We start from the raw sequence: 19256 nt of genomic DNA, 5'->3' as shown, positions 1-19256 counted from the left end.
ATTTTCTACTATGTCATTCTTATAAAAAGGAGAGAACCCACACATATTTAAAATCTGTTACTTTGGAAAAGAGTTAAGGCTCCTCATTCCTCTAAAGACCTTCTGTTTCTTTTGGACTTCATCAAGTGCCTCTGGATAGGAAAAGGAGGCTGCATTGTGATGAACAGAAAGAACTCCAGATCCCTTTGTAGATTCTTTTGAACTATTTAATCCTTCCTAGCTGAGATGTAGATGCGCAGCACTCTGGGGAAGCAGGATGTGAATTCATTTGTGGCAACACTTTTCAGTTTGTCTCTGCATTCTCTTGACTAACCTGGCTTCTCCAGCACTGTACCCCTTAAAAAAAACACAGAGAGCTGTATATAGCTTACATGTTTGAAATGAAAGCTAACTGCATTTTAAATGTTGGATTTTAGCACTGGAAAGTAAAGATATATATGTTGTGCTTTTCTAGTTAAGGTACATGGACAGCAGAGAAGATGAACAGGTCAGAGGGATCACCATGAAATCCAGCGCCATTTCACTACATTACGCAGAAGGTAAACCCATCTGTGTTTTAATTAACTCGATTTTCATCTCTCCTGACCCACCCCTTCTCTTTCTGAATTAATCAAATGCCTCGGTTTCTTTGCTTTGTGTTCCATGCATTTCATTCTGGCATCTCCAAATGATCTGTTGTCAGAGTCAGGCTGTCCAGGCTTGGATGCAGATGAGGACCTCTGACTGGCTTGAGGGCAGAAGAACTGGCAGTTCACAGCTGCCTCCCTCTACCAGGTGACTGGATTTCTTCACAAGGAAAGTCAGGAGCCAGGACTTGTCTAGCTCATCCTTAGCCTTCCGTTTCCTGGCTGGACCTCTCTTGTGCTCCATGGCCGGCAGGCATGTGAGACCTGGAGTCTTAGTTATGTAACTGTGGGTTGCTCTGACCACTGCTACCTGTTGCTCTGATCAGTACCATCTTGCTGTCCCCAAATACAGATGTCATTCTGATAGTAGCACAGGAGTTCTCTGACAGAAATATCAGACAGATGCCAGAAGCTGTATGTTCACAAAAGGTTTGTATTGGTGAAAACATGCAGTAACTGAAATGTTAAGAAGAGATTGGCTAACTGAATGTTACATCCACGCTGTGGAGTATTATATAGCCTTGAATGCTTGATTACATAGAATTATAATTCTATAGCTCATTTCTTTATAATTGCATGAAAACACTATGTTAAGAGACAGAAAAGCCAACTGTAGAGTATTCTATGGGTTATGAATGTGCATGTGTACATGCTTCTGGAAGGATACATTTTACACCGCCACAGTAGATATTTTCAGAAACTGGATTATGATAAAAATTTTTGCTTTTCAAAATACGTATTTTTGTACTGATAGAAAACTTTATATGATATGTATATTTTGAAGAAAGTAATAAAGATTTATTTCCCTAATGGAGTGACCTGTGGTTCATCCTTCACAACGTGGTATCTCTAGCACCCAGGGAGGCACTGTGCGGAGTGTGGCTATTTTCATTGACATTAGTCTTTAAACCATTTTTGTATCAAACTAGTTTTGGAACTTTAAAGCACACTAATCTCCAGTGTTTAATATTTCAAGTACTGCTCTCTCTTTTTTTTTTAATGCCACCTCTGGTATTTTAAGGAATCTGTTTCCATTCTGTGACCCAGAGGATGGTGTCCTAGAGCTTACCGAACTATTTTGTAGACTGGAAGAGATTGTAGCCTGTCATCTTTCTTTCATTCTGACGCTGCCTTTTTAACTTGAAGATTCCTCTAGTGTCGGTTTTTGTTGCTGTGCCCCGTTTGTCTCTACCCACTCTCGCTGCCCTGAGCTACTTTATTCAGGTTTTACTATTCCATGAAATCCAGCTGTTCCACATCCTAGTTGACTTTCTGATAGAGATGTGGAAAATGGCCGATAGAACCCTGGGAACTGAGTGACCTAACATGTTTTGTTAAACTCTAGCTTTGGGAAGCTTGATCTTAGAATGTTCTAGATACATGCTTCTTTCCAGGTTGTACAGAAGCAGAAAGGCAAGCTGCCTTCAGTTGGGGTGAGAATGGCTTGGTGAATGTATAACTAGAATGTATAACTAGTTAAAAATAACTAGTTAACGTGTATAAAGTTAACTAGAGATGCTTTTCATGAAAATTTGAAAAAAAAAAATTAGCATCTTATTGGAGTGACATTTTGTTTGTTAGTTTAGGGCCTCATAACCCATGCAGGTCAGAAACTCCTTATCCTCTTTCCTGTCTCTACCTCCCTAATGTAGGGATTACAGCCATGCAGCACCATAGTTGCCTGTGTGTCTAAAACAGACTGACCCCATCAGGTCAGTTTATGATGTTTCACTCTTGTTTTCTCACTATGCTTTGATGCGTGTATTATAGGTTTGCGCTACTTTTCTAGTCTCCTCCTTGTACTTACCTGTCTCTGACCTCTCGTCCCTCCTCTTAGCTGGTCCTTTACCTCTTTCCTGTTGCTTACTGCTTTGTTTTCTTATGTTTCTGAACACATAGACTTAAGATGTGCCTCAACTTAGGATTGACTTTTCTTCAGCTGCCTGGTCATCTACTCATATCAGTAAGAACTGGAGTCAATAAATATGAAACATGTTTCTCTGTGGGCATTGACTGATAGCCAGAAGGGACTTTAGTCAAGGGCTCACCATACTTGACAACACAGAACTTAGCTTTCCTAATCTACCACAAAAGGATGAGTTCGGACCACTGTCGGACATTTTCTCAGAACTGAAGACATTTCCTCTCTGTAGTTGAGTTCTGATTCTCCAGAGTGGTGTTTTATACTCTGAAGGTGGGACAGCTAAAGGAGAACCTAGGTGGAAGGAAGAGAGGGGAGATGCTGAGGTTAGAGGAACTCCACAGGTTGCCTCTCTCACCCCCTTCCCATCCCATTTGATTGCCTTAGGGAATCTTTACTAAATGTTTATCCTTTCTCTGGGTCTGATGCTTAATGAAATGGATTTTTGGTTTGTTTAGTTATATTTTTCATTCTGTCCTTGGATTGAAATAGAAGACCTTATTCTAGTTTAAAAGGATAAGCTTACAATAATCTTGGAACAATCTAGAAATGATTGAAAACCATCAGAGTGATTCCAAGGTTCGCATCTTCCAGAGGCCCATTTCTTCCGTGGAAGCTGAAGTTTTTATTTAGTTAGTTATGCTAGCACTTGTTGTAAAATCATATTGTGAAACCAACATTTCCGTTTCTTACCCATCACTCACATCCCTTACACAGAGGTACCGTTGGTGTATCTTGTTATTTCAAGAATTGGGAAGCACTTTCTTCAGTATTCTAAGGTGATATAATGCCTTTGAATCTTTTAGAGCACATGTATAGTAAGTATATTCAAAATTTAGACAATTTAAAATTCATGGTCTAGTTGGTCCTTAGTAATCTCAAAAGGCATATTGCTGACATTTCTAATAGTCATTTTTGATATCTGTGAGGAAATATTGCTGTTGCTGGAGGGCTTCTCTCCAGGCTCCACCAAGCCCCGCAGACTCACAATCCACATATAAAATAATCACTCAGACGCTTATATCACTTACAAACTGTATGGCCATGGCAGGCTTCTTGCTAACTGTTCTTACATCTTAAATTAACCCATTCCTATAAATCTATACCTTGCCACGTGTCTGGTAGCTTACCGGCGTCTTTACATGCTGCTTCTCCTGGCGGTGGCTGCAGTGTCTCTCTGCCTCCGCCTTCTGCTTCCCAGAATTCTCCTCTCTCCTTGTCCCACCTACTTCCTGCCTGGCCACTGGCCAATCAGTGTTTTATTTATTGACCAACCAGAGCAATTTGACATACAGACCATCCCACAGCATATTGCCACCACAGAGCATTGCATTTTAAGTTACTCAGTCCTTTTTAAATATTTTAAATAAAATTGCAAGTTTATCTTTTTTGCAATAATGAATACTTAGATCTTGTTATAGGATATTGGGTAAAATACTAGAATGGACTACAAATCACTCTTGATTTTGTTTCTTTATTTTTTTTTCAGTTTTTATATTTAATCCACAGGCATTTTATGTGAGCATATGAGTATATACTGAAGTAAATATATACAGCTTATCTTCCCCCACACAATTCATGGATTCCAACATCAGTCAGATATTATTAGTTCTGGACTGGCATTGTTGTTTACATCTCTGACTGAGACTATCTGGGTAGGACTGGGTAGACTAGAGAGTAAATTTCTCCCATTCACAGTATATCCACAGCATATCTTTCCAACCCTAAGGTGAGGGCCAGTGCCATTTTGGCTTCATTGATTGATGCCATATGGGAATTTGCATTTACAAGAGTTTTGGTAATTTTACAAAAAGCTTTCAAAATCATAAAATTCTATGTAGAATAAATTGCGGTAGACTATAGTTCGTAACTGAATTTCTTTGTCAGTGTAGGCGTATAGCTACCTCGTTACTTGATTAAGCAGAGCACTTGGGGATCACCCAAGTGCTAGCCACTTGTGCTGGGATTTACTTTGACTGGGGAGATGGGAGACACAGCAAATTTCTGCAACGAGGCCCAGGTGCAGGGTCTTCTCCCTGGGGAAATGTGGTGAACAGGTTCAGAATTCACACTCATGGTAGCTTCCGCCCTGTGGCTCTGTCTTAACTCTTCAGAGACTGAGCCACAGGGAACTGAGTCCCTCAACTTCCCCACCAGGCTACACAAGGCCAGAGTGTACCAGAAAGTGTTTGGTATCATAGGGTTCCCTTTCCTTCTGCCTGTGTGTTAGTCTAAGAGGGGAGGATCCCCTTGTTCCTCATTTGACTGAAAGATCAGATTTTATTTCCCCTCTTAGGACAATGGCTTTCTTCATTTCATAAAGCATGTAGCTGATGCCAAGCTTAAGGTAAAACTTGGTGATGGTTGAATTCTGAGCTAGATGTCTCATGCATGGTATTGTTTAATCCTCACAGCAGCCCTCTGAGATGGCTCTCCTTATTTTACTTATGTGCAAACTGGACTTCAGAGATGAAGAGCATTTACGAAGGACAGTAGTTTCTAGAATACAGTAGCGGGCCTAGGAACCAAGTGATTACATTTCCAGTCTACTCGCTTGGCTCTGGAGTCTGTTGGGAGCTAGGCTAGGCCCTGACTAATTCTTCCTGAAGCTTCGCTTCTTTCCACCACAGATTTTCTGGGATTACTTTTGGACATCTTGTGGCCAGCATTACCCACATCCCTGTTGTCCTTGGTCACTGCCCAAGATGTAAGCCACATGGCCCAGCCTCTCTTATGGTCTCGTTTCCATATTTCTTTGTGATTCTAACACCTCCCTCAACTTCCTCCTATTCCTCTCCTACCAAAACGTCCTCTGCAGACTTCCCAAGACAAACATCAGCACACCCTCAACATCTCTGATGATGTTCCCTCTTCCTTGTTCTCAGCACACTGCTCTCCCTATGTTTCTTGCCTGTTCCTCGTCTCGGAATTAGGACAGAGGATTGTCATTCTTGCCTAGATTCTCATCCAGTGCCAGTTCTCCCCTGTATTAAATCCCTGCAGGACACATACCATTCAGTTGCCTTTTTTCCCCTTAGTATTATGAACTCCTGATGTGGCTCCCAGTGTACTGATGATTTGACACCTGACATGACTTCTCCAAAGTAGCTTTTACCATCCCCGAAAATGACTTCTCTTACGGGCTGGCCTCTCAGTCACAGTGCAGCTTAGTGCATCACCGGGAACCGACTCTCTTTGATATTTCAGATTTCAGTACTTGGGGTTGAGCGCAGTACGGCCATTTCTCCCACCTACTCAGAAAGCTGTGGACGGGATTACCTGAGCCTGTGAGTTTGAGAGCAGCCTGGACAACATAGATCTCGTCTCAGCAACAGAAGTTTAACATGTGACTTACAGAGAAGTTAAAAACATACTCAGTCAATGACAACTATCAAAAACAAAAAACTGTGAGGTACCCAGTTTTCATTTCCTCAGACTGAGTTTGTCAAGCCCCAGGTGCCTTCATTGCTCGCTCTTTGCCTTCTGCAGCACAGGGGTGTCATTAACCAGCAGTCTTCCCAGCATCCTCCTCCATCATCCATTTGCTTCCTTAACCCTCTGTAGCCCTCCCCCCAACAAAACTCCATTGTGAGAAACTATTCTGTCCACTTCTTCTTCTTCGCACTTGCAGGCCAACTTCCCACCCTTCTCGGAGGCCTCCCGGTTCTCCCCTACAGCCATTTGAAACCTCATGGCAGTCTCCAAACATACCCCTCCAGCTCCTCTCCACAGACTCGGCTGACATTGCCATCGCCTGCTGTATTACAGAAAAGAAGTGACCCTGCCACCTTTCCTTAAACTATAATGGTATCCATCTTTGCCGTTCTCCTGTCTCTGGAGACCTACCTGTGCTCTGGATTCATGCCCCACTCAGGGTCTTTTCATCTGTACCTTTATCTTCTGGCCTTTAAGTCTGCCTTACCGTGCGGTCATGCATGTACATGACTCATTTTCTACCTGAGGTCTCTGCAGTTTTCTCCCTGGCCAAGTTTAGTATTATTATTCTCTCAATTGCTCTGATGGGCCCGGCATCTTTTTTTTTTTTTTTTATTTTTCGAGACAGGGTTTCTCTGTGTAGCTTTGCACCTTTCCTGGATCTTGCTCTGTAGACCAGGCTGGCCTCAAACTCATAAAGATCCGCCTGCCTCTGCCTTCTGAGTGCTGGGATTAAAGGCGTGCACCACCACCGCCCGGCTCAGGCCCGGTATCTTACAGTCATGACACACACTAGCAACATGAGATTTGCAAGAGGATCGGGCCTCAATCTGTGACTCCCCTTTCAGGGTGATGTAGCAGAGTGAGGTTCCAGCAAGTAAAGGACCGTGATCGTGTGGAGGTTCAGCTGCTTGATTAATATCGGAACAACAGGCATTTGAAGAGAGGACTCTGTGATGTGAAGGTTGAGGATGTAGCCACAGTCCTGACAGCTGGTGTTGGACTGGGATTATACTGAAGAAAACCCAAGTGAATGAAGTAAACCTTAAGCTGTATTTCAGGGTCCAGTTTGTTTTCCATTGGAGGATGATCCAGAGAGGGCTTTTGGAGGGGTGTATACAGCAAAAGCAAAGCCTCTTTTTGTTTGTTGTTCATGACTTCTAAGTCATCAATCTCTTCTTCCAAAACCTCACTCTTGACACTCCATCTGAGTCTCCACCATATATCTTGGGTGACCCCAGTTATTCAGTGTCATCTTCCTTCAGAATGCCTGAGAAACAAGGCCCTGAGTGCATCAGCAGGGATGAGTTCAAGACATTTATATTATATATAAATACATATGCTGTAATAAGTCTACAAATAGAAGATAGAATGTGTCTTATGTTTCATAATTCTACCAACTAATAAGCTGTTAGATTTCTGTTGTAGTTACTACCTGAAATAAACAACTTAAAGAAGGGTTTATTTTGTCTCAGGAATTTGGAGGTCCGTGCTGGTTTGGCTGTGGTTGAGAGAGCATATTGGATGGGCCGAAAGTGGAAGAAGTGTCTCACTAGGAAGTGAGAGAGGAAAAGGAGGCTAGAGTCCCACCAACCTTTTGGAGGGCACTCCCTCGGTGACTTAAGACTTACCCTGGGCCCCACCTGTTAAGGGTTCCGCTGCCTCTGGATAGAGCCAAGCTGAGGACTAAGCCTTTGGGAGACATGCCAGATCCAAGCTGCAGAGAAACTCTATTAGTTGATTTGTCACAAAGCTTTATGCATTGATTTAAAGTCTCCAGGGACGGTGGTAATGTGGAGATAGTGTGGCTTGTGGAGGGAGACCTGCAGTCATTCTACAGCTGCCGTATAATTTAGGTATATAGTTGTGACTGTGACGTCTTCAGGAGTGTGCCTCAGATAACTCAGTTGCTGCTATTTCAGTCAGGTAGACTCAGTATTCCTGATACTGTATTCCTGATACAGTATTCCTGATACAGTATTCTAATACACTGTCATATGAAAAAGATACCCGTGCCAATTCAGATAGTCATCTGGATGGTGAGTTTCTCCCTTGTGGAGGAAAGTTTTCTCCTGTCTTCTTCCTGCGCTCCAATGGTCACCTTTCGAGTTCTGGAAGTGAACTGCTGAATTCCTTGTAAGTTCTGTCCACAGAGGAGCTTTTAGCCAGGTGCTGGTGACAACTTGGTACTGGCGGAACAATCGCCCATGCCATCTTAAAGTGAAGGGTTCACCAGAGTGTTTCCCCACTCCCCCATTAGCAGAAATTAGGAGATTTCTACCATAATTAACTTCATGCTCTCCGTTGCTGGGAACATAAGAACACATTTGTCTTTTTAAGTTGTTGCTTGGCTTATTAGGTCAGTTTCCTGAAATGAGAAGGTTTGTTCAGAACACTGGGCAAGAAGGCAGCAAGGGTTCTGTCCCTGCATGCTGCAGCAGGGATCACTGGCAAATGTCCCCACCACTCTCCTGTCGCTTTGACACTCCAGCAGCGTCAGAGAGCTGAGGAGGAAGGATTCTGTAACAGATTGGAAAGAACATTCAGCATACACGCAAAACTGGTAGTTTATAATTCTCATAAAAATTATTCTCAAAAAAATAAATAAGCAAAACGGGTTGGGAGTGTAGCTTAGTTGTTGGAGTGCTTGCTAACATGCACAAGGTCCCGAGTCCGATCTTCAGCACCACATGTTGGTGTATTTGTGTGTGCCTATAAACCTTAGTGCTCAGATGGAGGCAAGAGGATCAGAAGTTCACACCTGCCCTTGGCTATGTTGCATGTTCAAGGCCAGCCTGCAACGCATTCGATCTTGTCATTCATATTATGTGTGTGTATGTATAAGTCCTATAACATTTTTTATGTTTTTTAAAGTTTGATCTGCAGCCACACATTAGTGGAAGACATTTAATAAATAGTTTTAAAAAGCAGCTCTGATTACGTCACAGCAGAAGAGCTGTGCTTGTGGACTTCTCTCTACAGGATGTGGAACTTCTTTTCCCCTGCCTTCAAAACTCAGGTTGAAGTGACTTTGGAAAGCTTAGGATGTAAGAGGCATCAGAAGAGGAGTTGGAAGGCCTGGCTCAGCACAGCTGTCTGTGCCAGCTGTGCAGCTGTTCACTGGCTGCATCGCTGCCTCCTGCCCATTAATACGTTAGAGAAACTTCTGCTTCAGCACACTGATGCGCTCGTTTATTACGGCCATCTTTGGACATTTAACATCTTCGTGTGCTGTATGGAGCTAGGCTACCTGTGCCGCCCTAACATATTTGTTCATATACTGTTCTTTTTCAGATTGTAGCTTTTTCTAATAAAATGCCTGGTGTGACACCAGCATTCTGTGTCTGTGCCCTTTTAGAACTGAATCTGCCCCCCCTCGAGTCAACTTCCCCAGGTCTGGAATTGGCTGCACGGTTAGGCAGACATAGCCTGGTGTGTGTTCGTTTCTCTCAGAGTTGCTAGAAGGTCTGGAGTCCCACTAAGGGGTAAGAGCCGAGGTGGCCTGAGGTGGCTGTATAAATTCATGTTTAGAACCCTGAAGAAGCTGACGGAGACTCAGACTCTGAGACTTCTTCTCCAAGGACGGGGGAGTTTGGCAAATGAACAAGCGTGTCTGGTTTCCTAGCTGTGAAATACAGTCTGGGACACAGACGTAGCAGACTGTGTGAAACGCCAGTGCGTGACCTTGGCTAACTCTCTTACTTTTGAGGGCTTTAGGATGTTTATGCAGTGAAGGGTTAGGCTGAGAGAATGCTGAGTGGTCAAGTCTCCCGGTTATTGCTTTGTGGGCCAGGGTTCTGGACCATGCTAGACTTGCTCACTTTCCTTTGGCTTATTTGGTTGAGACCATGGTGCCTAATCGAAGATAATGACTGGAACCAGCAGGCCTAAGAGAGCTGGCTGTAAAAGGCTTCATCAAGACACAGTGGGCCACTGGTCCAGGCGCTGCTGAATAATGAGTCCTTGGATATGGGGAGCCTTGTGTGGTGGGTTCAGCAGAGCTCTGAAAATTTGCCTGAGAAGGCTGCGAGGCTAGGGGAATGGTGTGTTGAGGGAAGTCTGTTGCTAACCAAGAGCGGTTTTTGTCCACTGAAACTCCAGTGCACTTGGGATTCCTCCTTGGAGCCCAGCTTCTTAAATTGTAGCTTGTGACCCCATATGAGATGACGTGACTAAATAGGGAAGTAGTGGAAAGTGTAGATGGCAGTACGGCTCCTGGATGTGCAGTAACCAAGAAGGAATTCAGAGTCAAAACGGAAGAAAGCCAAGGAGTCTGGCAGCGCTCCCTGAGCTGCATCCCCGCAGCTTTGGCCCCGAGCGCAGTGTGTGCTTCGTACATGTCTCCATGCCACACGCTGCCAGTGGATGCTGCCCCGGATGCCTCAGCTCACACCAGAGGCTGTTCTACATTATGAATTTCAGTGTTTTTGCTGTACACGTGAAGTTGTCTCCTCTCATGGAAACAGATTAGTCATCCCTTCTCAGGGAAGTATCAAATCAGTATATCTTTGGATCATATTGTGTTAGGAGTTTTTATTTTAAATATCGCCGCTTAAGATACGACTTAGGTTTCCCAAAAAAGTGTTCACTAAGTGTTGGCTTGGAATTTAGACAGAACTCCCAACTATTTCTGAAATGGCTCTAAACATATTTCTGACACTTTTGTAGCCGTCATTTATATGAAGTAGTGTTCTTAGCAATGACAGTTATTAAATCAAAGTATTGATCAGTTCTGAAAAAAAATTGAAGATGCTTTGTGCCCTATACTCTCCAGTATTTAATTGCTGATGTAAAACAAATCAGTACATCTATCTCATTAGTATGCACATTTGTTTTGATTGTTGATAAGTTGTAAAGGTATATGTATACTAAAGAGATGTTTTAAAATAAATTGGTTTATGAGTTCTTGTCAGTAAATGTTTGGTCTGTACTTCACATATCCTGGGGGAGGTGTAAACATGCCTTGGGTGAAAAGGGATCCTGAATGGAAGATTTAGGCAGGTGACTGAAAAGCACAGGGAGTCAGGTCCTAGCAATCCAGCAGCTTACCGGAGTGGAGTCTTGGCATGTGGAGGGCAGCGTGCTGCTGGAGCTAGTGGTTGAAGGCGTGGTCTCTGAAATTGAATGCTTTTTACAACTCTCAGTTTCTATTTATCCATTTAGATTGGTTTAGCCCTACAAACCTTGAATTTGAGATCCCTCCCAAGCTATAGGCATGTGCCACCCCACCAGGTTGCCTCTGCCATTTTGATTGTGGGGCTCAGAGTGAGTTTCTAGCTGGATGTCCTAGAGATGGGTACTTTTATGTGCTCTTGTATCCATCTCTGAAAAGGGGGCTAATATTGGCTTCTACTGTAGAGGGCTGAAAAGAACAGGATAGACTGAGAACAATGGCAGGCAGGGAAAGAACAGGACAGACTGAGAACAATGTCAGGCAGGGGAAGAACAGGACAGACTGAGAACAATGTCAGGCACAGATAGGTGAGCCACAGATGTTAGTTATGTATTTTCTGTGCTACTTTACCTTTGCCATTTCACATTAAGTTGTTAGAATTATATTCCAGAAAAAGTCTTTATATGGTCCATAGATTGTACCATTTAGCCTTGTGGTAATTATTTAACTACTACAATTATTGTAGTTATTGTAGTTAATAAATACAAAGTGAAGGGGAGGAACACAAGTGAAATATTTATGTCTGAGCATTCAGGGTATTGACTTGACTTTAAAATTGTATCTGATTGGCAGTAATGGGAGTGAAGTGCAATATTCTGTAGTATGATTATTATTCACAGGGTTTACTGAATTGTGTCACTCTTGATGACCAATTGTCCTGGTGTATCTGGGGCTCTGATGGAATGTGTGAATTTTAGTGCTGAAACCAGACAAATAAAGACGAGACGTCCCCACACTCTGAGTTTCCGTGTGTTGGAATATTACAGGAGGTGGTGTGAGCATGTTTGAGGCCCCTTTGAAGATCTTTTACACCTGGGCCCTTAGGCATTAGTTTCTTTCCATCTCAGCTAACTAGTGATTAAAGTGAGAATAGAGATATTTCTCTCATAGGGACAGTTTAATAATCCAATACATGTTTGGTGCATTAAGTCTCCAGCACAGTACCAGGTACACACTAAGCTCTTGATGAAGTTCTTTAATGTTCACTGTGGAGGCCGTTTGGAGTCCACATGTGCAGTGGTCAAGTTGGAATGATAGCTGCCCACTGAAGCTCTGGCTCCTGTAGCTTTGTTCAGTCTTGTCTTAGAAGCATCTTCCCAAGTCCCCATGGAAGGGGGTTGCATGTCTGCATAGCTGAAAACATGTCTTTAATTTTTATTTCAGGAAATGAGGAGTACCTGATTAATCTGATAGACTCTCCTGGACATGTGGATTTCTCCTCAGAAGTATCAACAGCGGTTCGCATTTGTGATGGATGCATCATTGTGGTGGATGCTGTGGAGGGAGTCTGTCCACAGGTGAGGTCTATGGTCCAAAATAGTCTTAAATTTGACTGCTGGGGGGCAGGGGGGTGAGATGGGGGTGGGGAATAGAAGAGGAGACACTCTTGATTGCTGTGCGCCCTTGACAGACAGTGGGTTTTATATTTCACATCTGGCAATGGTGCAGTCTGTGATGAAGTTTGTCCCAGAGTCTTAACAAGATGGGAAGAGATAGCGGCCATGTGTGGATAGACATGTCTGTGGTATCTTTTTAGAAGAAAGACTCGCAAAGGCAGGAGAATGTTGAGTGTGAGAGGGATCTGGAGGTCTACTCCACCGGGAAAGGTTTCCAAGTCATGGCAGGCTGTTGATAGCATGATCTGGAGCTAGCTTTCTCCTAGACGGGACAGTTCTCTTCTGCTGGAGTCTCAGGACACATGTGCACACACGCATGCGTGCACCCTTCCTACTTCAGGGATTTCTCTACTACTCGTCTACATCCTTAACCCAGTGTTGCTATTCTCAGCAAAGTTGCAAGAATTTACCATTAGGGCCAGATCAATGTGTGGCTCTTGTGGCAGTAAAACTCAGAGAGGCTAGTTTATTTCTCATAACATTTTTTTTTTAACTTTCATCTCATCTTAAAAAACAAACAAGCAAACAAAAACCGAAAATCCAAAGTCAATTTTGAATTCTCCTTAGTATATATGTGTTCTTTTAATGCTTAAAAAGGAAGAACAATGAAAGGTTTAATTCTTCAAATGGAGGAAATTTAATATTCCAGGAAGATGTGCTCTGATTATCATATGCCCCTGTGTATGTTCCCCCGAAGCCACAGGGCTCTCAACTTGAGAAGTACAGCCTTATCCTGTGTGGTGTCTGTGCCGTCTGACAGGATGGGTGAAGTGGAGATAGCTGGCTAGGATAGCAGACTAGTGGGCCTGTGGAAAACCTAAGGATCAAGGGGGGCGAGTCCCTTCTGGGACTGCTGTACTTCTGACCTGTATGTTAGAGTGGTGGGCATTTGTTTTATAATTCTTTAAGTGTGTGTGTGTGTGTGTGTGTGTGTGTGTGTGTGTGTGTGTGTGTGCGCGTGTGTGCTTTTAGAGAGCCTGGTAATCATGTATGTACGTGTAGTTTAGTCTGGGTTGTTGTGATATAGCCTCAGAATGTGTTGATTATTAATTGAGATTTTCTTACGTGCCTTAGTCTTTGCAGATCATGAGGGGTTTTTTTCTTTGTTTTTATCAGACACAGGCAGTTCTGCGACAAGCCTGGCTTGAAAACATCCGTCCTGTTTTAGTGATTAATAAGATAGATCGCCTGATAGTGGAGCTAAAATTCAGCCCACAAGAGGCCTACTCTCACCTCAAGAATATCTTAGGACAGGTATAGTATTCTTCAGTACTTTAAAAATGGGCGGAAAGGCTGTAAGAAAGAGTGGAATGTGAGGGGAAATACATTTACTTGAAAGTTTATCACTTAAGATTCCTGTCTATTAGGGGAAGTACATTTACTTGAAAGTTTATCACTTAAGATTCCTGTCTATTAGGGGAAATACATTTACTTGAAAGTTTATCACTTAAGATTCCTGTCTATTGGAGTCACCAACTATGCAGAAGGAACAGAACTAGTGTGCTCTTGGGAGTTGCCTCTGCTTCCCAGAACCTCTCGGTGTCAGTCTTGGACTATAGGCTTTCGTATTTAAAGTTCTGTAGTTTGGTTCTGAAGTGAAATGATGTTAAGAGGCTGTATGTTACTTTTATTTTTAGATGAAGATTTGTTTAGACTTTGATTTGTTTATTTAGCAAACATTTGTGTAGATATATGCAGTACCAAATGCCCATCGTATGTGAAGGGTGATAAGTACAGGATGGACACACCAGAGTCTCTGTTTTAAACTCCCAGTGTAGTTAGTGAAACGGACAGGTGAGACATTTGAGGGCAACCAGGTACCCCCTTGTGATTTCAGAGCACAGAAGGGAGCTACTCAACCCAGTCTGAGCCAGAAAGGAGAAGACAGTCTCACAGTGAGACCGTGAGATGGAAGTCAAGTTGAAAGTTAGAGGAAGAATATTTACAGGAGACAAAATTAATTGTGCAAAGTCATGGAGCCAGATAAAGTCTGGGCAGTGTTTCCATCAAGAAAAGTGTTTGTTATAGCCGAAGAATTGAGAGATCGTGATACGAAGTGATAAGAAATGAGACCTGGAAGGGAAACAAAAAACAATGTAAGCCTTGCATTTTCGCAAGGCTTATGTCATCCAGAGGAATTTAAGCTTCTTGAAGATCAGCATGAATACATTTCTTTGCTAAAGAGAGGGAAGACAAATGTAGGGCATTGACAGGGATGGGGTGGCCAGTCTAGCTCCCAGCACAATAGGAAGAGCTGAAGACGTTTCCTGCCTTGCAGAAACACTGAAGGAATGTGCTCGCCAGGATGAGAAGCACAAGAAGAGCCAGCAGCATTTGTGGGTGTGAGCAGGGCGGACGTTAGGATATGGGAAACTTGTAGGAATTCTGAGAGCAGGCTTCAGTTATCACTCTGCAGGAGGAAATACGATCACTCATTGAGATGAGATACTGGGAAGGAGGTTGAAGAGGTGCTGGGAGCTTTAAACAGCTGCTACGGGAAAGAGGAGGAGGACTGATTAAAGTTGGGGATTTGGATAGGATGAGTCTTTAGTGAAACTCCCCAGGATTAAAATAATCCACAAAGATGGCCCTTCAGAAGCCTTATTGGAAGCCTTAGGTTTGTTGGAATTTAAAAGAATAGGTTGATATGTGTAAGTTATTTGCTGATTATAATGTCACCCTAGTGAACTCAAGCTCTGACAGTGGTTCTAGCCTTAGTAAAGGTTAGACAGTGTGTTCCCTCCCATGTGTGTGCGAAGCAAATGAATGACACTTTGCCATTTCGTCATCTCTCCTAGATTAACGCACTTACAGGAACTCTTTTTACTTCTAAAGTCCTAGAAGAAAGAGCAGAGAGAGAGACAGAGTCCCAGGTGAAGACCCATTCTGAACAAGGAGATCAAGTGTATGACTGGAGCGCTGGCTTGGAGGACGCCGATGACTCTCAGCTGTACTTCTCTCCAGAGCAGGGCAATGTGGTGTTTACCAGTGCCATAGATGGCTGGGGCTTTGGGTAAGTCATTCTGCATCTCTGGCTCTTGGTAATTATAAACCATTGGTCTTTTAACGTAACTGTAATTTTATATCATTATGAGAAGTAATACAGTGTAACTGAAGTTTTCCTGTGTGCCAGCAGCCAGGATAAATCTCTCCCACTTGTGTCCTCCAAGTAAACACACTGAGACTTATATTACTTATAAACTGTATGGCCGTGGCAGGCTTCTTGCTATCTGTTCTTATATCTTAAATTTTAACCCATTTCTATAAATGTATACCTTGCCACGTGGCTCATGGCTTACCAGTATCTTAGATCATGCTTCCCCTCATGGCAGTGGGCAGCATCTCCCTGCCTCAGCCTTCCACCTCCCAGAATTCTCCTCTCTGCTTGTCCTGCCTACACTATACTTCCTGCCTGGCTACTGGCCAATCAGCGTTTTATTTATCAATCAATCAGAGCAACACATTCACAGCATCCCCAGCAATACAGAGTTATGTTGTACCCTCTGCTCAGTGTCCTGCAATGGCTCATGCTTACATTGTGAAAAATGGTACTACTGTGTCACTTTTGGAACAGTAACATGGACACGGTCAAGCCAGAGAACATTGCATCATCATGAAACTTCCACATAAAACCTGCATAGCCACATCTGCTTTGCTCCAAGCCCTGTATAACCAAGACTGAAAACATTCATGTCTTTTATTCCTGTAATTTGCTATTTTACGAATGTTAGAGAAATTCAGTCTAAGCAGTATGCTATAGAAATGGAGCCAAATAACTTGTAGCCTTTTAAAATTTCTTTTTTACTCAGCATAATTTTCTAGATACTAATTCAAATTGTTGCACCTATTAAACTTTGAGTCGTCCTTCTCTGAAATGCTTAGAACTAGAAGTGTTTCATAGTTAGGATTTTTTAAATATTGACATGTACATAAAGTATCTTGGGGGTGGGACTGAAGCCGCACTCCCATTCACTTATTATATTCACTTATATTATACACACGCACTCCCATTCACTTATTATATTCACTTATATTATACACACGGCCTGAAGGTAACTTTACCCAGCATCCTAAATGCACCCATGTTTTGACTAAGGCTGAACATAAAAGGTCTTGGGGAATTTTCTACCAATGATGCTGTGTTAGTACTTAACAATTTTTAGATTTTAAATTTTTGGATTTAGTGTGCTCAGCCCATAATAGTTGGTCTTTCTTTTCCCTCAATAGTTTCCTATTGTGTACATTTACCACAGTTTATCCATTTACCCACTAAAGAACATTTGGGTTTTTTCCAGTTGGGGCCATTATAAGTATATATGTATGCTAGGCAAGCACTCTATCAACTAAGCTACATTCCCCAGGCAGTAAATTTAATTTGTAAAGGAATTACCAGACAGCTTTCCAAAAGGCTTCTCCATTGTACATTCCCACAGCGGTGCCTGTGTGGTCTGCTTCATGATTCGGTGCCGTTACTGCTGTCATTGTTTATATACGTTTCTTCCGGTCCATTTTGTCTGGTGTATTTCTGCAGCTGAGTTTTTAAAGCTCTTTGTAAATTGTAGGTATGGGGCCTTTGTCTTTCATGTGCTTTGAAAATATTTCTCCTCGTCTGTGGTCAGATTTTGCATCCTCCTGGCTGTGTCTTTTACAGAGTAAAGATTTTAATTTAGGTGAATCAGTCTTAGTGTAGGTTTCTACTGCTGTGAAGAGACACCATGACCACAGCAACTCTCATAAAGAAAACATTTAATTGGGATGACTCGCTTACAATTTCAGAGGTTCAGTCCATTATCATCATGTCAGGGAGCATGGCGGCATGCAGGCAGATGTGGGGCTGGCTACATCTTGACCAGAAGGCAGCAGGAAGTCGCCTGACTCTTTGGGCAGTATCCTTTGAGTATAGAAACTCAAAGCCTGTCCTCACAGTGACACACTTCCTCCAACAAGGCCATACTCACTCCAATAAAGCCACAGCTCCTAATAGTGCCAGTCCCTGAGATTATGGGGCCAATTACATTCAAATTACCACAATCAGCTTGCCACTTTTTCTGAGTTTTACACTTTTGAATCAAGTTTAATAGCTGTGTGCCTACCTGAAGACCCTGAAGATTCTTTCCTTTTTAAATGTTTTTATTCACATATATTAATTATGTACAGTAGGTTTCATTATGACACTTTCATACATGTACATAATGTGTTTTTATCATAGTCACCCTCTCTTGTCCCTTTCCCCACATTACTCCCCTTTCTCTCCAGCCTCTCTTCTGCTTTCATGTCTCTTGTGGCTTTCTTGTTTACGTTTTGAGTTAATAACTTCGTGTAAAGCTTGTGGCTTGGGTTGAAGTTGACTACTCTTTTATTCTAGTGCCATTGTTGAAAAGCTTGTCCCTCCATTGAGTTTCTGTTGTACCTTTGCCAGAGCCCCTTGGAGTATTCTCCCACCCTGACCTTAGCTTAGTTTCTCTTGGCAGTGTCCTGTGTGTTTTAAAGCTTTTGCTCATAGATGAGCAAGTACACTTATTTTTATTCCAATGTGAAGAGAGGTTAATCTGGGAAAAAGCTGTGTCAAGTATATACATATGCTAGGCATTGAGTTATTCACTTTATTTGAGTTATTTGATTAAATTCTCACAACAATCTTTGAAATCCATCCAATTATCTAAGGGTCAAAAGCACTGAGGATTTGTTCAGCTTTGCTCAGCTGCTAAGGGACAGAACTGATGTTGGCATTAAAGCCAACCTTACGACCTTATGGGGTCAAGTGTGGTCTTTCTCTTAGGTCGTCCCTGTGGCTTAGAGATGACCTAACTCTGACTGTGTGCATGCTGGGGCTATTTTTAACAAATTATAGGTTATAGGACCTTAGTCCTTGTGCCTAAAAGGACTCAATAAATGTGGGTGAAGTGATGTACAGAGAGAGTGGGGAGTATAGACCTTTCCCCACCTGTGCGGGAGCTTGGTGTTGTCACATTCTGAAAAATAAGAAGATTGCACTGAAATGATTTCTAGTAAGTTTTTCTAGTTAAAAAGAACTGCAGCTAGGTATAGTGGTGCGTACCTGTAATGTGGCACTTCAGCAAGTGAGGCAGAAGGGTCGCAAGTTTGAGGGGAGTATAAGCTAGCTGCATAGTGAGTTCTAGGTCAACATAAACTGTAGCCAAACTCCAGCTCCAAAAGAGAAAAGAAAGGAAAAGGATTCATTCAGTTGTATTAGAAGCTGAGCCCTGTTAATGTACTAGTTTGTGAGCATTCTGCTAGTGAACCACAAGGTGGAGGGCTTCCCATAATAATGATTTTCATAATTTCATGTTTCATCCTAATTTGAGTCTTAAGTCTTACAAATTGAAAGAAGTTCACTGTGGGTGGAGGAGGAGTAGGATCTTGAATGAATAGATTAAGGGTAACTTCTGTATCCCTTTCAGATTCCTCCACTTTTAGGTGTTACCAGTCGGCATTCTCTGGGCTAGACAAGGTCAGATATGTTGACAATGAATGGACTCATGCCTGTTTTCATCCAGGTTAAGTTAGTTGAGGAGAAAATGCCGGTGGAAATGAAATAATGCAGAGCCCATCCTTCCGGTTATCCTCTGGAGTCGGTGGGTGGGAGAGTTGACAGCTGCAAGTATCCCAAAGGTAGAAACGGGCACACTAAAAAGGTTAGAAGGTGGTCTGTGTTGTACAGTGCAGTACTAGTAAGTGTGGCT

At 42.6% G+C, this 19256-nt stretch overlaps 1 protein-coding gene across 1 annotated transcript in view; it reads left to right on the top strand.

Moving 5' to 3' along the window:
• The window catches only part of Efl1 (elongation factor like GTPase 1), a 123783-nt gene that overhangs the window by 7162 nt on the left and 97365 nt on the right, over positions 1–19256 (top strand). The window contains exons 4-7 of the mRNA XM_028873811.2: positions 455–539; positions 12320–12453; positions 13669–13806; positions 15351–15565. Coding sequence (XP_028729644.1) covers positions 455–539; positions 12320–12453; positions 13669–13806; positions 15351–15565 — 572 coding nt within the window. The remainder of the gene's footprint in view (positions 1–454; positions 540–12319; positions 12454–13668; positions 13807–15350; positions 15566–19256) is intronic.

This window comes from Peromyscus leucopus, chromosome 1, assembly GCF_004664715.2.
Source record: "Peromyscus leucopus breed LL Stock chromosome 1, UCI_PerLeu_2.1, whole genome shotgun sequence".
NCBI lineage: Eukaryota > Metazoa > Chordata > Mammalia > Rodentia > Cricetidae > Peromyscus > Peromyscus leucopus.
Note: the sequence above shows the minus strand (reverse complement) of the source record. Positions and strands in the feature narration are given on the sequence as shown.